The 17,479-nt window shown below is 25.2% G+C and overlaps 1 protein-coding gene across 2 annotated transcripts in view; it reads left to right on the top strand.

Moving 5' to 3' along the window:
- LOC127290673 (protein Shroom) overlaps nt 1-17,479 on the top strand; it is a 240,866-nt gene that overhangs the window by 157,475 nt on the left and 65,912 nt on the right. For both annotated transcript variants that reach the window (XM_051319427.1, XM_051319428.1), the window contains one exon: nt 17,026-17,385. In XM_051319427.1, the coding sequence (XP_051175384.1) occupies nt 17,026-17,385 (360 nt within the window). The remainder of the gene's footprint in view (nt 1-17,025; nt 17,386-17,479) is intronic.

Here is a 17,479-nt window from a genome sequence, read left to right as displayed (position 1 = left end):
TACGTGTGGCGCGATAATTATGAGAATAAGGATCGAAACGATTGGAGCATCTTACTTTCCATGACAGTTGTTGACAGCAGGGTGGCAGGAATAACGGTATCAGTAATCGTTGATCTTTCGCTGAGAGAGTTTATATATATATATATTCATCTTGAGATGTTTGTAAAGAAGAGTCTGTGCCCTTTTTTTGATCCCCTTTTTCGCGTAGGCGGATATACGCGCAGACACGATTTACCGAAGTATATAGTTTGATGTCTTGGCTATATAGAAGATAGAGTAAAGAGAAATAGAGAGAAAGAGAGAAAGAGAGAGAGAGATAAACTTTTACCCCCGGCTGTCTATGAAAGATACTTGTTCCTTACACAGTTAAGTCTTGCCGCTTTTCCCGCTCGGTCGTCATGTCGATATTTACGAGTTCAGGTCAAGGCGCATACAATATAAAGAACTCTTCGAGACTCACGGGCCGATTAACCGAACGCGAGTCGTGCTGCAACAAGCGGGATGTAACCACAACCATAATTGTCTTCGTCAATTCAGTAAATATCCAAGAAGCAATAATGTTTGGAAAAAGGGGGGGGGAGATTCTACTAAAATAGGCCATTATTTCTTTTTGTCAACTATTTTCCAAATTATTCAACAAAAATGACGAAAAACAATTACTAAAATTTTTAATTTATTTTAAATAATAATTAGAATTTTATTTTAAAATATTTTTATTGAAATATAATTATTTTTTAGCTGAATTTCAAAATTTTTTAATTAGCTTCGAACAAATTTTTACATGACAAAATTTGCTGATACCGAATTTTTATTTGTAGATACGAATTTTTAATTGACAGAATTTTTAATTGATAGAATTTTTTAAAGACGCCAAATTTTTATTTAGCCGAAATTACAAATCATCGTACAAACAATTGACAGTAAGGTTTCGGCACAATTTGTAATTTTGGCCAAATAAAAAATTTGACTTCTTAAAAATTCGTACAAATAAAAATGTGGAAAAATTTTTATTTGGTGAATTGTAATTTCTGTCATTTAAAAATTTCAATTGCATAAAATTCAATTGAATGAAAATTCTGCTAAATTTACGGTCATTTGTATGTTTCGGACAAATGAAAATTCGTCGTCTTAAAAAAATTCTATCAATTTAAAAATTCGTACTAATAAAAATAGGAACAAAGAATTTAATTCGGTTTGCAATTTCGGACAAATAAAAAATTTGACTTTTTAAAAATTCGTACAAATAAAAATATGGAAAAATTTTAATTCGTTGAATTGTAATTTCTGTCATTTAAAAATTTCAATTGCATAAAATTCAATTGAATGAAAATTCTGCTAAATTTACGGTCATTTGTAGTTTCGGACAAATAAAAATTCGTCGTTTAAAAAAAATTGTATCAATTTAAAAATTCTCACTAATAAGAATAGGAATAAAGAATTTAGGTTTGCAATTTCAGACAAATAAAAATTCGGAGTATTAAAAATTCGTACAAAATTTGGTAACTAAAAATTTTTGTTAACTAATTCGAAAATTCATGTTAAAAAATAATTATTTCTGAATTAAATAATTAAATACAAAAATAAAATAATTAAAATAAAAAAAAAACCTTATTCTTATATGAAATATTTTCTACTTTACTGCCTCCGTTTAAAAATAAAATTCTCATATAATAAAACATTCAATTGTTTAGATGGACAGTTATTTATTATTATAAAGTTTCTTTAGATAATTGACAAGGAAAATCTATTTTGTTATGGGGTGTGGTTAAAATATCAATTTAGCAAAATGTACATCCGCATTTAAAATGCGATTTATGCAAAGCGCGCTGATGATGATAATCTTCCGTGTGTGGTTCATTTTGGAGAGAGAAAAAAAAAAAAAAGAAAAATATTAGTTGTATTGCTAGGGATAAAATAACGATAAACAACCCACAGCGACATTGACTGGCAAATGTGAAGATTTAGTGACTAATCTTCTCTTTCTCTCTCTCTCTCTCTCTCCCTTTATTCCTCTCTTCTCTCATCATCATCCCTTTTGCCTCTTAGCGCACAAAGTTAGCAAATGGGTAGCGCCTCGTTAAACGCCAGCTGACGTAAAGGAAGAATTTATGCTCACGATACCTAATGCCTAATGGAAATTCCATTATATTTTAGCACATTGATTTAAGATTCTTAGGTATACTCTTTCTTCCTTTTTTTCTTCTTTTTTTTCCCATTTTTTCAAAACGAACTTTGTAAATTGGCAAGTTATAATTAATGGAACCACGTATTTTGCAAAAATTGTATAAAAAGAAATTTTATTTTTTTTAACTAATTTATAGTAAAAATTAAATTGTTTACTATCGAAATTAGTAAAATTATTAGTAATTTAAATTATAAGTAATTATTAGTAATTAATTTAACTAATTAGTAGTAAAAATAAAATCGTTTACTATCCAAACTAGTAAAATTATTAGTAGTTAAAATATTCATAATTATTTAACTAATTAGTAGTAAAAACAAAATTCTTAACTATAAAAGTTAATAAAATTCTTAGTAATTAAAATTATTATTAATTACTAAACTAACTAATAGTAAAATTATTAGTAAAATTTAATTAATTTATAGTAAAAATTAAATTGTTTACTATCGAAATTAGTAAAATTATTAGTAATTTAAATTATAAGTAATTATTAGTAATTAATTTAACTAATTAGTAGTAAAAATAAAATTGTTTACTATCCAAACTAGTAAAATTATTAGTAGTTAAAATATTTATAATTACTTAACTAATTAGTAGTAAAAACAAAATTCTTAACTATCAAAATTAATGAAATTCTCAGTTACGAAAATTATTAGTAGTTAAATTATTAGTAATTATTATTAATTACTAAACTAACTAATAGTAAAATTATTAGTAAAATTTAACTAATTAATAGTAAAAATAAAATGTTTTACTACCGATTTAGTAAAATACTAATTCATATTTAGAGAATATTTAAAAAAAAAAAATTTTCCCTCACGTTTCAATTCGAATCGAAAAATTTATAAACTTTTTTTTTTGAGATGGGAAAAAAGATTGAATCACATAATAAAAAAAAATAATTCTACTTTCCATCAGTTTTTAATGGCTCATCTTCTTTGGGAGTATAATTTCAAGATCAGATATATACTAATCATTTATTTTCTCTAAATTTTGTTTTCTCGTTAGAAAATGATAATTTGTTCAATTTAATTTTCTGTCGAAAGTTTAGTATATATAAGAAAAGGCAAAAAAAAAAAAAAAAAATGAAAAAAGGAGAGAAAAATTTTACATTAAAGAAGATATGTGCTATATAAGAGTTCACTTGGAAAGCCATAAGCAAATATAAATACCACAGAAAACGGGAATAGAAAATACACACTATCTTATGGATATATAATGTATGAACTAGAAAACAATTTCAAGAAAGTAGCGCCATAATATTGGGTACAGGATAAATATAATTTTTTCTTTTTTTTTTTTTATTCTTTGTGTCGATGCAAGATAGGAATATGTATATATATATATATATAGTTCTCTAGTATAGCGTGCGAACAAGTTTTCATTAAGAGAGAGAATCGTGCGACCGGGGCACCAGTTACGCGACTTCGCATACTTTTATAAATAATAAACGCCTGATTTTATTCGCATGCTCACTTATATTCCGGCATTTCAAATACACATATACGACGTATATATATATATAAAGAGAGAGAGAGAGAAAGAGAGACTGCAAAAGTGCGTAAGAGGTTAATGACCCTTTGGAAAGGACCACCGGCGAAAAAAGGCGACATCGTTCAACCTCATCCTTGCACCAAAAAGGCATATATGTATATTTAAAAAGGTACCTTCATGTACTTGCACATATATATTTTTTTTTTTGGTATAAACGATCGTGCGCCAATAACCAAATATCGATGACCGGCACAGTATGTGTTAAAAAAAAAAAAAAAAGAAAAAGAAAATGATATGGCAAACTAAAAAGAAAATAAATAAATTCCCAGCGAGATTGACTGAAATTTTGTATATGTATTCATGAATCAATCATCTGAAATTATTTCGATGAAGTTATGAATTGTTATATGAAAATTGTGTGATCATTTTTTTCACCTGATTGCTTCGTATACAGTGAAAAAAATTATTTTTTATTTTATTATTATTAATAAATAATTATTATTTTCTTTAATAATATATAATAAAAATTACTAATTTTTAATAAATAATTAATAATTAAGAATAATTAACAATTAGTTAAATTTTACTAATATGATTTTATAAAAAAATTTGATTTACTATTAATTAGTTTTTTTTTTTTTTTTTACTAATTTGATGGTAAAAATTTTGTTTTACTATGAATTATTTAAATTTTACCATTTTAAAAACAAGTCGCTACCGAATTTTTATTTGTATGTACGAATTTTTAATTGATAGAATTTTTAAAAACGCGAAATTTTTATTTGGCCGAAATTATAAATCATTGTATAAACAATTGATAGAAAGGTTTCGGCACAAATTTGTAATTTCGGCCAAAAAAAAAATTTTGACTTCTTAAAAATTCGTACAAATAAAAATATGGAAAAATTTTAATTCGTTGAATTGTAATTTCTGACATTTAAAAATTCCAATTGCATAAAATTCAATTGAATAAAAATTCTGCTAAATACACGGACATTTGTAGTTTCGGACAAATGAATATTCGTCGTCTTAAAAAAATTCTATCAATTGAAAAATTCGTACTAATAAGAATAGGAACAAAGAATTTAATTCGGTTTGCAATTTCGGATAAATAAAAATTTGGAGTATTAAAAATTTGAATAAAAAAATTTGGTAGCTAAAAATTTTTGTTAACTAATTTGAAAATTCATCTTAAAAAATAATTATTTCTGAATTAAATAATCAAATACAAAAATAAAATAATTAAAATAAAAAAAAAACAAAGAACCCTTATTCTTATATGAAATATTTTCTACTTTACTGCCTCCTTTAAAAATAAAATTACTATTATTTACTATTGATTAGTTTTTTTTTTTTACTAATTTGATGGTAAAAGTTTTTACTATTAATTATTTAAATTTTACCAATTTAAAAACAACGAGTCACTAATTCAAATTAGTTAAAATTTTTATTAATTAAAATTTAGAGTGTAGAAAAATTATTGATCCAAATTATTTAATTCAAATAAAAAAAAAAATTTTTTAAATAAATATTTAATTTGCTAATTGTCAAGTAATCAAATAAATTAATTAATTAAATAAATTTTTTTCCAATGGCGAAACCATTCGTTCTTTTTTTTTTTGTCTACTTACAAATTTATCATTTTTATGAAAACACAGAAAATTAAAAGTCATTAAAATAATAAGCGTTGCAGCTTATTTTAATTTTTTAAATTTTTAATTTCCAAAATGGATTAAAATAAGCAAAATTGGATTAAAATAATAAGCGTTGCAGCTTATTTTAATTTTTTTAATTTTTAATTTCCAAAATGGATTAAAATAAGCAAAATTGGATTAAAATAATAGTTGCAGCTTATTTTAATGCCTTTTAATTTTCTGTGAAAATAAAACCTTTCATTTACAATATTTCTATTTAAAATATTTCAAACCCTTGAAAAAAAATTGTATTCCTATCTTTGATAATAGAAATTTCTAAAAAAAACAACTAGAAAATTATAATTGTTTTTCTTGATTTGAAAGAGAGAAAAATTACTATCCTTCAGTTCAGAAAAAAACCTAGCTAGAGATTGTAAAAATACTTGAAAATAGATTTTTTTTTTTTTCACTAAACTAAAAAGAAAAATCATTGTTCAATGTTAAACTGTAATTAATTTTAAAAGTTGTATATAATTGAATCTTAAAAAATAAAGAAGGAAGTACTTTTCAGTAATAGCTAGTTAGAATTGAATTTAAACAAAAGAAGAAGAAAAAATGAAGCAAAAAAATTGATGAACCGAATAGAAGAATGGAATTATTTTCTTCTGGATTTAATGTAAGCAATCAGTGTGAAAAAGAGTTTCAAGTCGTATATTAGTTTTATTTTGACGCGAAATAATATATAAAGCAAATTAACGCGAGAAGGCGTTCAACAATATAATTTAGCAATTACAATTTGAATGAAAGAAAATTAAAGAAGAAAAAAAAACCGTGGGGGGGGGGAATGTATTAATTTTCAAAGCGGGTAATGGTCTATCGTTTCTTTTATGCGCTTAAAAGATTCGTGGCCACCAGCATCGAGTAGTTTTACGATGCCTATTATATTACATGTTTATGGTAGATGCTCGGAAGTCGATGAAGGTTGAAGTGAGAAGGTCTCTCTCGAAGTTGTGGCGGCACCCACACTCACTGAGGTTACGCCAATGGAAAAGCTGAGAGTGCTCAAACATCTCTTGGTGAAGAAGAAATGAGTCGCCGTACTCGGGGACCGGTTCTCCTTCATGCATGATCCCTTCTCTCTGTCTCTCTCTCTCTCTCTCTCTCTTGACTCATGGGACACCATAGTCCTCCAGCAAAACTCACCTTCCCGTTTTAAACAACCTTTACCTTCAAGAAAACAACTTCAATCATTAAAAAATTGTTCACATTCTTTTTAAAAAAGAAAAAAAAAAAGTTCATCTTAAAACTATTCCAGATTTTTATATGTGCTATGCTCTTCACGTGCTGGAATTGAAAACACATTTGCCCAATTTAGTTGATTTTTAATTGGCCCCTATTTCCCCAAATAGCTGTATTTTGACCTATTTTTTTTTTAATTGATTTTATATCCTTTTGAAAAATTGGAAAATTTCATTTTTGAATTATAAACATTTACGTGAGGAAAATTATTTATTAGTTCAAATGCTCAATTTCGAGTATTTGCTTTTTCATTTAATGAAACATTTATTTAGCCAAATTTTTATTAAACAAAATTTTTAACACTGCATTTTTATAGTTAAATTTTTATTTTGGAAAATTTTTATTTAAACGAATTTTTATTTAACAGAATTCGCATTTAAAAGAATTTTTATTTAGCCAAATTTCCATTTAAGAGAATTTTTATTTAAACGAATTTTTATTTAGTCGCATTCTCATTTAACAGAATCTTTATTTAGCCAAATTTTTATTTATAACAGAATTCTTATTTGGACACATTTTTATTTAGCCAAAATACTCATAATATGATAAAAATTTTATTTATCAAAATTCTCATTTAATAAAATTTTTATTTATCAAAATTCTCATTTAATAGAATGTTTATTTAGCAAAATTTTTATTTATCAGAATTGTCATTTAACAGAATTTTTAATTTGCAAAATTTTTATTTAACAGAATTTTTATTTAGCCAAATTTTTCATCTAAATGAATTTTTATATAGCAGAATTATTACTTAACAAAATCTTTATTTAGCTAAATTTCCATTTAAGAGAATTTTTATTTGAACGAATTTTTATTTAGTCGCATTCTCATTTAACAGAATCTTTATTTAGCCAAATTTTTATTTATAACAGAATTCTTATTTGGACAAATTTTTATTTAGCCAAAATACTCATAATATGAAAAAAATTTTATTTATCAAAATTCTTATTTAATAGAATGTTTATTTAGCAAAATTTTTATTTATTAGAATTCTCATTTAACAGAATTTTTAATTTGCAAAATTTTTATTTAACCGAATTTTTATTTGAACGAATTTTTATTTAGCCAAATTTTTCATCTAAAGGAATTTTTATATAGCAGAATTATTACTTAACAAAATCTTTATTTAGCAGATTTTTCATTTAACAGAATCTGTATTTAGCCAAATTTTCACTAAACAAAATTTCTGTTTAACCGAATTTCCATTTGGTACATATTTAACTGAATTTTTTTTATTGACCCAAGTTTTCATTGTACCAAAATTAGTATTTTTTATCAAAATTATTGTTTAACCAAATTTTCATTTCATATATATGAAATAAATGTGAATTCTATAGAAGTGTCAAATTTTCTTCAATCAAATGAATTTTTGTCCTAAAAAAAATTCGGCTAAATAAAAATTGGAACATTTTGCAAAATAGAAATTGTTCCTTTTTAAAAATTAAGTTTCGTAATATTTTTTTGCGAAAAAAAATTCTGCTAAATAAAAATTTTGCTGAATAAAAATTATGTTAAATAAAATTTTCAATAAAATAGAAATTCTAATAAATTGAAATTGTAATAAAATAAAATAAATATTCTATAGGTTGAAATTTTTACCGTTCAAAAATTCCAGCTAAATAAAAATTTGGCCTTAATAAAATTATATTAATTCGGTAAAATTGAAACGAATAAATTTTAAAAATATTCATGTTTCTCAAGAAAAAAAAAGTTTTTACGCTTTGACATATTTCAAAAAAAAAAATTATGCATGACATTATTATTTTTTTTTTTTGACATATTATTTTAAAAAGAAAAAAAAACAAACTTTTGCCGACCTCTTTCAATGTGTGCAGTCACACGGTTTTTTCTACACAACAAATTCGATACGATCTGTTTCTAGAATATAAACCTTTTTCCTGGAACTAGGATCAATGTCACGCTGTACTCACTGCTATATATATATATATACATACAAATAAAGAATTCATTGTGATTCTTTTGCAAAAGGTCAAAAAATACTTAACAAATGCCATTTGAAATTTTTTTACACGCACTGCTTCACTTTCCGACATTTTGTGGTCCAGTGCCCGACAGAGAACGCGCTTTAAATTCTCTCCTCAGTTAAATTGAGATGAAAATATTCCCCTTTGACATTCCCAAAGTAATGGAACATTGTTTTTTTTCGTTTCGTTTTTTTTGCAACAAATTGACACGTATTTCATTCCATTCATTTTATTGTTATTTCTTATTCAATCATTTATTTTAACACGACAAAAAAAAAAGTTCCAGAATTTTTTGTATGTAAAAAAACTTTTTTTATATTTATATAATTATATTTTAACTAATAAATAAAAGTAAATTTATTTTGTCGAGGGGGAAAAAAAATGAGAGAAAATAACAATAAATTATTTGATGTTTTTTTTTTTTTTAACTTTTGTATCTTTTTTTTTATCTTTATTTATTGTAAGGGATCTTAATGTGCAGTTAAACGTTCATGTATATATAATTTGTATGAAAATCAGTTAAGATTATTGACATAAATTCTCGTCTCTCGCATTGTATATATATATATATATATATATATAAATATATATTGGCATAGAATTCCCGGTGCAGTGTCCTAGTCTCATGAGCATTTACAAATTTCTTCCTCTTCTCGAATCGATAAACATTGAATAAACGAAGTAAACATTTTATTGAAAGAAGAAATAATCAGGCAATCGCAAACGTCCTCGTTTCACCCACATTCGTCTTCCGGTCGCGCGCAGTATAAAGTAAAATGTATGTGATTCCCAGTGTCGTAAAGCCGGTGACATCAATGATTGATCACGCGAGACCACTTCTCGTTCTGGTAAAAAAAAAAAAAAAAAAACGTACGCAACACTTATACTTTTTTTTTCTTATTATTATTATTATTTATCTTCACTCTCGCGACGATCAAGTGTTTATGATTCATGAAAGAAAGTGTTTAATCTTTTCTCACTTTCATGTGTCAAAAATGCCTTTATTTCATCGCCTACTTTTCAAAAAAAAAAAAAAAAAAAAAATCTCTCCAAAGGTGTCATTTTAATGTTCTTGTATAATGTATTCAATATCGCAATTCATATACAAGAAAAATGTTTTTTTTTATCATAAAGCTTTCTTTATACTTAATAATTATTAATTTATATAAGAAGTTATTTATTAAAGGTAAATTTAATAAAAATAGGTTCTTTAAAAATTAAAAAATAAATTGGAAAATAATTACAATTTTTTATTTTATTTATAATAATTATTTATAATAATTAATTGATATTACAATAGGTTTCATATATCTTTTTACAGCCTTTCCTTTCATTTTATTTGTAAACTTTACAAAAAAAAATAATTAATATTTAAAGCTTTCAAAATTTACAAATACATTAACATTTTTTTACGTAAAATTACTTCTAACTCAAATTAGTTTATTACTATAATAATTAAATTGTTCTTAATTTAATGAACTTATTTATTAAAGTTACAATTAATAAAATAAGTTCTTTAAAAATTAAAAAATAAATTGGAAAATAATTACAATTTTTTATTTTATTTATAACAATTATTTATAATAATTCATTGATATTACAATAGGTTTCATATATCTTTTTACAGCCTTTCCTTTTTATTCATTTGTAAACTTTAAAAAAACAAATAATTAATATTTAAAGCTTTCAAAACTTACAAATACATTAACATTCTTTTTATGTAAAATTACTTCTAACTCAAATTAGTTTATTACTATTTATAATAATTAAATTGTTCTTAATTTAATGAACTTATTTATTAAAGTTACAATTAATAAAATAAGTTCTTTAAAAAATAAATTAATTACAATTTTTTGTTTTATTTATAATAATTGAACATTGTTATTTTAAATTTTGTTACATAAACCTTTTAAGTTCATAATAATAAATACAAAAGATGAAAACAAAGTTAATCGAATCGATTTAATATATTGAATTACATATATATTGAACATTAAAAAAAAACAGTGTGTAAAATTTGCATTTTACTGTAAAATGTACACGATTTTGTAATATTATTGGTATAAGGTAGGCTTGTAAATGTCGAGTAAAATTTATATATAAAGCAATGTATATTTATAAAGAGAAAGAAAGAGAAAGAGAGAGATAAACACCCAAAGCAAATTTATTAATTGGCAAGTGGCATTGTGCTCGCGATGGAATCAACCGAATGCACTTTCTTATCGTCGAAGTCATCGAGAATGACGTATCACTTGATGAATATCATCCACATTACCATATTCTCAAACTCTTATATATAAACACACACTACCCACGGAAATAGACACGCTTACTACAAATTATCATGATTAACTTCTATCTCGTAATTATATAGTGCATTATTACGTTCTTCAATATCTACTAATAATTCTTTTTTTTTATTATTATAATTACAATAATTTATAACAATTATTATTATTACAATAATAATAATAAAAAAAATTAAAAATAATAAAAAACAATTACAAAATAATGATAATTATTATTTATCTATTTATACACTGAAAAAAAAATTTATTTGATTCAAATACTCGATTACTTGACTTAGTCAAATGAATATTTACTTGGACCAAATAATTTTTTAAAAATCAATTAAATAGTATTTATTTTTCAAATACAGGAAATTATTGGTTCAAATTATTTAAGTCAAATGAAAATTATTTGATACAAATAAATATTTATTTAATAATATAGTGTCAAGTAATCTAGCCTTAAGAACGGTATTAAATATTTTATTTTTCTATTATTTTACTGTTCTATTTTAATTTTTAGTTTTGTAATTAAGAGGGCAATTAATATGTAAAAATCCAAAGAGATGTACATGGAGAGAAATAAATATTATTATAAATATACACAGAAAATTAAAAGGCATTAAAATAAGCTGCAACGCTTATTATTTAACTCCAATTTTGCTTATTTTAATCCATTTTGGTATTAAAATAAGCAAAATTGAATTAAAATAATAAGCGTTGCAGAGCTTATTTTAATGCCTTATAATTTTCTGTGTAGTCAAGTAATCGAGTATTTGAATCAAATAAATTTCTTTTTCAGTGTAAAAACTATTATAAATTTAATTGTGAAAAAAATTATTATTATTATGAAAAATTTAACAGTGGAAAAAGTTTTTTTTTAATTTAAAATTGGTTATTTTTCTATTTATCGAATAAATATTTATTTGTTTCAAATAATTATTAATTAATGGTAATTTTTTTTTCTTTTTTTTATTTTTTTGGTTCAAATAAAAATTAGTTTTGTTCAAATAAATATTTTTTCTGCTCCAAATAAATTAAATATTGTTTATAACAAAAAAAAAATTCTGGATTATAAATAAGCAGAAAATTTGAAATTAATTTGTAAATTGATAATAGAGAAAAAAAATTGAATAAAATTTTTAATTATATAATTAATTTATTAAATTAACAAATGTATATTGGCCACTTTTCTTCGGGAAAATAAAATGTGTTACCTCGAGGGAATTGTTATTTGCGGGAGTGATTAAAAAAAAATTCAGATATGATTTGCATATATAGTAAGAGAAGAGGAACGATTTCTTGTTCGAATATATATTGTATGTGTGAGAGAGAAAGAGAGAAAAAGATGGGGAGTGGGAGATTACATCACGTAATTAATGCGCACCGAGTTCGTTGACTGTGAATATAACCGTGCGCGCATGTAATTGATGCGCCGAACGATCCTCTAAGCGCGCAGACGATGAAAGAAGATCGACTCTTGATCTCGATCATTAATTTCGCGCTAACCAAGAATTTTAAACTGAAAATTTTCTATATAACCAGAAACATTTTTTTTTTTTAAATTACACACACAAGCTCATTATTATTCCCTTTTTTTTAATTCATAAGTCATTCAATTAATCTCTTTTTTTTCCTCCCAAAAAATTAGTCATTTCATCCCTTTCTTCAATTTACATAACTTGTTTTTATCAATTTTTTTTACTTTTTTTCATATATTACATTTACCGTTTATTTTTTAACTTAATTTTTTAAATTTAATTTTACAATATAAAAAATAATAATATAAAAAATATTTATATTCAAAAAATAAAGAAAAAAAATAACGAAATAAGAAGAAGGAAGTTGAAACGAAATATTGAAAAAGGCGGGTTAACGGAAGCAAAATATGATCAGTGGGTTGTATAATATGGAAATAGGAAACAATTTTTGCCAAGATAAAATATTTTATGATCATTTTTCGCGTTGGCGACATTACTGTATTTTATCATGCGTAGGCCTCGCATCTCTTTTGTCAAAAGAATAAACGCATACGGTAGCAAAAGTAGAAAAAAAAAAAATTTCCCCATAAATACAATGCGAGTCCATTTAAAACCATTAAACAGTCTAGACTCCCATATAACGTGTTACCAAACGATGATTGATTCCCATGAAGATTATGATTTATCTTTCAACTTTCTTTATTAGATAACTATAAGTTATACATATATATACATTGATTGTAATTCATCTTCATTTTACATTTTCATTGTATAATACTTGAATTGAATAATACAAAAAAAAAAAAAATTTATATTTTGAATTTGATAAATTTGTTTATATGAATTTCTTTTCGAAAATTATCATAAATAAAAGGAAATATCACAATAAACAAAAAAAAAAAAAAAGAAATTATCGTTTAAAAAAAAAAGAGTGAATAAATCACTTGAGAGTTGTTTTCGAGAAAATAATTTTGTTTCGCAATGAGCGCGCGCGAGGGATTGGGATTTTCTTTTCAGTAGGAAGAAGGCCATGTTACTTGTAACCTCTCGAAACCATAACTTCGCAGCCAGTTTACCGGTTACGCGTCGTGTATTAAGCCTGATTTACAACTCGAACCATTAGCACGGGGACTTTTTGAAGAAGTGAATCTTTGAAACTTCTCTTCGGGAAAACCGCGGGATAATATGTATAATAACGGTTTGTTTCTCACCTTTCGCTCGAAAAATAAATATATTCGTGTTCCTGTTTTGCCCTTTGGCATACAATTTTTTTTTAAGCAAAAATAATGGAAAATATCCTTAGAATTGAATAAATGTTTTTGCAGTCAAAACTGGCTAACTGGGACAGAGATTTTTTTTAAGGTCCTATCTAGCTTCACGGCTAGAAATATAAAATATTTCCTTATATTTCTAAATTTCTGCAAAAATCAAAATACAGTCAAACCTCTCTAAGTGGTACAGGCATTTTTTTTTTATAGTCTCCATCAATCAAGTTCGAGTGTTCTCTATATATTTTTGGATATTTCTAAATTTCTACTAAAATTAAAATCAAAACTACAGTCAAACCTGGCTAAGTGAGACAGCTGACTGTTGTCTAACTTAACAAGGTTTGACTGTATTATTTTTTTAACAATTGGAATAATAATTTTCTCTCTTGAATACTTTTTCTCTACTTTTTTTATTTTCCCAAGTTTTTAATATATTTCTGCCTCCGTAAATATTTCTAAATTTCTACTAAAATTACAATCAAAACTGCAATCAAACCTGGCTAAGTGAGACAGCTGACTGTTGTTCAAGTTAACAAGGTTTTGACTATATATTATATTATTATATTATATTTTTAATATAAAATATTTCCTTATATATCTAAATTTCTGCGAAAATCAAAATACAGTCAAACCTCTCTAAGTGGTACAGGCATTTTTTTTTAATAGTCTCTGTCAATCAAGTTCTAGTGTTCTCTATATATTTTTGGATATTTCTAAATTTCTACTAAAATTAAAATCAAAACTACAGTCAAACCTGGCTAAGTGAGACAGCTGACAGTTGTCTAACTTAACAAGGTTTGACTGTATTTTTTTTTTAACAATTGGAATAATAATTTTTTCTCTTGTAAACTTTTTCTCTACTCTTTTTATTTTCCCAAGTCTTTAATATATTTCCGCCTCCGTAAATATTTCTAAATTTCTACTAAAATTACAATCAAAACTGCAATCAAACCTGGCTAAGTGAGACAGCTGACTGTTGTCTAAGTTAACAAGGTTTGACTGTATTTTTTTTTTTAACAATTGTAATAATAATTTTCTCTCTTGAATATTTTTTCTCTACTCTTTTTATTTTCTTATTATTTCTTATTTATTTTCCCCAGTAAATATGGGAAAGCCAAAGGAGAGCATTATGCAAAAAAAAAAAAAAGAAAAATGAATACAGAAGCCATCTTTTCTATAAAGAATAATGGTATCGCATTTTCTCCATGTGAGACGTTTGTCCCCGTTGAGGGACAATTACTTACATGTTTATGTGCGATAGAACGACGATTCTTATCGATAGAGGAACTGTTCAAGTTAGAAAGGTTGTTGCGCAGAATAACTCACAGAAAGAGATAGAAAATTTTGTAGCAATGAATCTTGGATTTTTTTTTTAATAAAAAAAAAAAAAAAAATTATCGAAAAAAATTATTTTCTAAAACCAAATAATTAAAAATTTTTTAAACAAAATAAACTGCATTTAAATCAATAAGTTCTATATTTGAAAGAAATAAAATTTAATTGACTCAAATAAAAATTATTTGGTTTCAAAAAATAATTATTTGAATTTAAAATTTTTTTCAGACTTATATAAAAATTTCTTATATGTATTTCCTTTTGAGTAGAAAAAAATTTTAATTTCAATAATTCAATTTTGAATTCGACTTGAAAAAAAAGGTAAAGTGAAAGATAAAGAGAGTATATGAATTTGTGGGAAATTATTATATGAGATAAAATAATTCTGCATATATATACGAAAGCAATTAAAGAAGGGGGAGTGGGTGATAAAAAGGGGATGATGTAGAGACCTTGAGATGAAATTTCTTATATATATATATATATATATAAAGATTGCAGAGGAAAGAAATAATCGTCTTTCAGTTTTATGTATAGCTTGGCTTGTTGAGTATGGTCCATAGCTTCACGGAGGTAACAACATTATCGTGTTTAACTGTATATATATAGAAACTTTAAAGTCTTAATCACGCGTGTGAGATGCTCAAGAAAAGAAAACCGATATTTGTCGATTTTCTCTCTCTCTCTTTCTTCATATATATATATATATATATATTTACTTTCTGGCTAAACACGGAAGTTATACACACATATTTTTTTTCAAAAAAAAAATTTACTTATTCGCAAATGAGCATCGCGTGTGCTTTACTCACTTCCTTTCGCGCGAGATTTGACAAAAATTTACGAGAAACTCCTGCATTCCTATTTGCAGAAATAACGCACGTAAAAACTGGAAATAAAATTTTGTTCCAGATAAAATAAGCAGGAAGCGAAACGAAACCTAATTAAGGACTCGAAGATAGTCGGCGGAAAATTATTATACATCTCTTTCTCAGGGTTTTTTTGAAAAAAAATTTATTTTTATACTTAAAATAGAAAAATTAAATTATAATAAAAAAAATAAAAAAAAATATTAAAAATTATTATTAAAATATTAAAAAAAATATTAGATATTAATTTCCTCTTGGGAAATTAAAAAAAAAAAAAAAAAAAACTTTCACTCTTCAGTGATAATATAATCGAGTTTGGTAAAATGCAAAGTCGAAAGATTATGAAATTAAAAATAGTTTTTTTCAGGAGAGAAATTTTTTTTTTTTTTTTTTGTCAATTATTATTATTTTTTTTTATCTTTAAACGTGTTAAGTGTTTGAGAATCTTGTTGGCATTTAACATCAACAGGTTGACCTAAATATTGAGAATATGTTCGCTGTTAGGTTTGCAATTACTCTTCTTCTTCTTCTTCTTCTTCTTCTTATTTCTGCTTTCGTTTAGTAACATTTTGCGAACTTCATGGAACCGCAGGAGGCTGTAGATCAGAATCAATCACGTTTTAAAACAGCTACTTCCTCTTCACTCCATTTTCTGACTCATCACGAATAAAATTGAAATGAAAACAACTTCCAAATGATTTTTAGGGCAATTATTATTATTTGTGCTCAATTCTATTTGGGACGAGGTAATTTTTTTTTCAAACTTTCTTCTCCTAGAGAACAAATTTCTTTTTTTTGCAAAAGTGATAAATTGTCGAAAAAAACTTAGATTGTTAATTATTTTTGTTGATATTTTGCATTAAGAGATTTATTTTCTTAAATAATTTACTCGAAGAGAGATTCATGATTCTTGGTTTGGAACATTGACCAATTTTAAATGCAAATGCGGGTCATGAGATTTATAAGGACCTGGACAAACTGTTTTCGTACGGTAAAAAGTAATTGGATTCAATGAGTATTTTAGGCGAATTTTTATTTAAAAAATTCCTACAAGAAAATAAATATTTGAAATAGTATTATTTTTTTTTTTTTACACGAAACGAGAGCTGAAAAAAAATTAAATTATTTTTATTAAAAATAATTTTTGGAGAGTAATAAAATAAAAAATAAAAATTTTATTGTTTTTTCAGGTGCATCACGGATGGGGGGGACGTTTGTTACACGATGACGGAGCTGCAACCGTCACCGTCAGGTTATCGCGGTCAAGATGAGGCCCCGGGACCACCGTCAGGCTCATTCAAATATACGAACCATGGCCACGTGTCCGAGGTTGCCAATTACAAGGGCACCACAACGTATCCTCAAGAGGGCTACAACCTCAAGACAACGTCTCGTCCGATCCCTACTAGCGAATACTATCGGCGAAGAAACGACAATTCAAGAAGGTCCGCGGAAAACGACATCGATAACGAGAATCTCAAGAAGGCCTCGAATACCGGTTACAACGATGGCTACAAGAAGAATACTCCAGGCTATAAAAACGACAGCGGGTAATAACAATCGGCATATATAAATTTTTTATTTATTCATACAGCATTCGATAATTAGAGCCATTTTTGAAAAAATATTTTTTTTTTGAAAAAA

This window comes from Leptopilina boulardi, unplaced genomic scaffold, assembly GCF_019393585.1.
Source record: "Leptopilina boulardi isolate dan_hultmark-lab unplaced genomic scaffold, ZJU_Lbou_2.1 LbouV2_123, whole genome shotgun sequence".
In the NCBI taxonomy this organism is placed as follows: domain Eukaryota; kingdom Metazoa; phylum Arthropoda; class Insecta; order Hymenoptera; family Figitidae; genus Leptopilina; species Leptopilina boulardi.
The sequence above is the reverse complement of the archived record's forward strand: the minus strand, read 5'-3'. Positions and strand labels throughout refer to the sequence as shown.